At 49.8% G+C, this 2,815-nt stretch overlaps 1 protein-coding gene across 2 annotated transcripts; it reads left to right on the top strand.

Moving 5' to 3' along the window:
- The first annotated feature begins 254 nt into the window (after positions 1-254).
- LOC126980314 (paternally-expressed gene 3 protein-like) lies at positions 255-1,507 on the top strand. 2 transcript variants are annotated; one of them, XM_050830061.1, is made up of 2 exons: positions 255-630; positions 731-1,507. In XM_050830061.1, exon 2 carries the CDS (start codon positions 768-770, stop codon positions 1,293-1,295), a length of 528 nt encoding a protein of 175 aa, XP_050686018.1. In that variant the 5' UTR covers positions 255-630; positions 731-767; the 3' UTR covers positions 1,296-1,507. The 2 variants fall into 2 exon arrangements, with proteins under 2 accessions (XP_050686018.1, XP_050686017.1); XM_050830060.1 differs by having other exon boundaries at positions 264-611.
- Positions 1,508-2,815: the final 1,308 nt, after the last annotated feature.

Here is a 2,815-nt window from a genome sequence, read left to right on the forward strand (position 1 = left end):
GAGGTATCCCTAACACGGTAAATAACTGCCAGTGCATGAGAGTTATGTACCGACTCTGTTGATTCTTTTCCCGCCCATTAGAGCAGAATCGCCCGCAAAGGATTCAGTTTAAGGAGAAATGTTGTATAAAAATAAACTAAACGAAATAATGAATAAATGAACGATAACGAGAACTACGGGAAGCAAGAGAAAGGGGAGGAGGGGGGGATGGTAACGGAAGAAAGTTATGAAAGAGAAAATGAAGCCGAGGCTTGCATAACAACACCAAACTTTCGATGACGGCGGTGTGGGGATTGACGATAAGCTTGTCCGTTACCCTGGGAGGCTCCGCGCCGGCCTTGACGAAGTAACGCAAGAATCAAAGGCAAACACTACCGCCTCTGCGTGAGTGTTCCTGTATCAGCACGCGGACTTCTGGCGCACCTTTACCGTTTCGAAAAGAACGAGAAGCCCCACGTATACAGGTTAAAATATCCTGATAGCACGTTGTTGGCGGCCATTACAGGTGAGAGAAAGCGAGTATATATACACCTGTACGGCTCTCTCGTCCTTAGCCATACCTGTCCACCCCGCCTTCGAGACACCGCCACGCCGCCGCCCGCCACACACAGGTACAGGTAGAGCACACAGGTAACTACACACAGGTACACGCATAGGTTTCAGAGGAATGCAACACCACTCTTACTCCACAGGTATCCATCAAGGTGTAACGCTAATACTACTTCCACAGGTAGCCGCATCATCATCACCAGCAGCAGCGCCCCACCATGCGGAACCTCGGCCTCCTCATCATGGGCGTGTGTGTGAACCTCGCCCTCGCCCTGCCGCCGTCATACCCAGCGATCGGGCCCGCCAGGGTGGTCGAGAGGGACGGGAAGGTAATCGTGGTTGTATTCCCCGAGTCGTCAGGGTTCCTATGGGGGCAGGGCAAAAGAGAGCACGGAGAGGAGGGGCATGGGGAGGCGACGAACGGAGAGGAGGGGCATGGGGAGGCGACGAACGGAGAGGAGGGGCATGGGGAGGCGACGCACGTTGAGGAGACGCACGGTGAGGAGACGCACGGTGAGGAGACGCACGTTGAGGAGACGCACGTTGAGGAGACGCACGTTGAGGAGACGCACGGTGAGGAGACGCACGGTGAGGAGACGCACGGTGAGGAGACGCACGTTGAGGAGACGCACGTTGAGGAGGCGCATGCTGAGGAAGGACACGACGAGGATGCGCAGGAATGTCACCTCCTCGGACTCCTCTGTTACACGCACATAAAGCACACAGGCCGTGGCAATGTAGTTTAGCTGTTGTTGCTGTTATAGTCTGTATGCTGTTGTTGCGATTGTTGTTGTTACTGCTGTTAAAACGGGTATTGTTTAAGACCGAGAAAGGTTTAGGGAGAGCTTCCTTGCCTTTCCGTCCTGCCCCTCCGTCATGTTCCGTCGATGTCTTCTGACTTATTTTTTTTTACTGTGTACTGTGGTTAGACTTTTATAAATAAAGCTGTTGTCTTATCCTTTTCTTAATTCTCTTTCCTCTGCATTCTCATTGTACTTCCTTTCACTAAAAATCCTGATAAGTCTGTCGGCCGCTTCAGTGAAACCTTTGCTATTGCGCTGCAGTTTTGGAGAGAGTTAAATCGCCTGGTATATACTTTTGCCTTTCAAACTATTCCACAACATGTCTCTCCGTCCCTCCGTGCCTTACTGCCAATTTCCTTTCTGGTCGAGTTTTCCCAAGAGCGGCAGACAACTGTTCTTATTCAACCAGTGAGAGAGAGTTTTGTACTGACTCTGCTGATTCCTTTCCCGTCCACCAGAGCAGACCCATCAGGGGACTTGATTTTTTTAGGTGCTGCCAATAGCGCCGAGAGGCTCTCTTGGGGGGGGTCTTGGACGGTTGCAGCCCGTTAGTGGCGCAGGCAAATTTTCGTTATAGAGGCTGCCGTCGTATATAACTTGCCTGGCCCATGCTGCCCCCTATGTAAGTAAAACTAAAATCAATAATGAATAAATTAAAGAAAACGAGAACCACAGGAAGAAAGAAAAGCGGGAGGAGGTGGGACAGGTCCAGAGCGAGGAAGTAACGGAAGTAAGTTATGAAAGAGAAAACGAAGGCGAGGCTCGCATAACAACACCAAACTTTCCATGACGGCGGTGTGGCGAATGACGATAAGCTTGTCCGTTACCCTGGGAAGCTCCGCGCTGGTCTGGGCGAAGTAACGCTGCAATGACCGATAAACACTATAGTCTTTCCATTTTATAAAGTCATTTTAGGAGTGACTGTCTCATGCAGCTGTATGGCCATTTCTCCCCTCTCTCGCTCGCTCTTCCTCCCTCCTTCCTTCCCTCCCTCCCTCAACATATTTTACACAAAAAATCATCATGTGTTGACTTGTTTCCCACACCACCCATGAAGTAAATGTCTAGGTGACTTGACGTGGTTAACAGGCGCGGTGTCCTTATCAATCTACTTGAAGGCATCGTGCAAATCGCGCTGCCACAACGTAAAGGGAAATACAAAAATAATTGTTTTGTCCTCGAAAAACAAATCCTTCAAATAATTACTTCGCCTTATTATATAATTGAATGTACGCAGAGTATTTATAAATTATTTATGAGTAGTTAGCAGTATGAGAGAGAGAGAGAGAGAGAGAGAGAGAGAGAGAGAGAGAGAGAGAGAGAGAGAGAGAGAGAGAGAGAGAGAGAGAGAGAGAGAGAGAGAGAGAGAGAGAGAGTGTGTGTGTGTGTGTGTGTGTGTGTGTGTGTGTGTGTAGAGAAAGGAGGGGGGGGGAGGGCGACGATGTGGCATACCCGCTAAACCC

The sequence above is a fragment of the Eriocheir sinensis genome, chromosome 44, assembly GCF_024679095.1.
Source record: "Eriocheir sinensis breed Jianghai 21 chromosome 44, ASM2467909v1, whole genome shotgun sequence".
NCBI classification, from domain to species: Eukaryota; Metazoa; Arthropoda; class Malacostraca; order Decapoda; family Varunidae; genus Eriocheir; species Eriocheir sinensis.

Bases quoted from the DNA above. Each gene is read 5' to 3' on its own strand.
- LOC126980314 (XM_050830061.1), top strand. From the start codon at position 768: ATGCGGAACCTCGGCCTCCTCATCATGGGCGTGTGTGTGAACCTCGCC.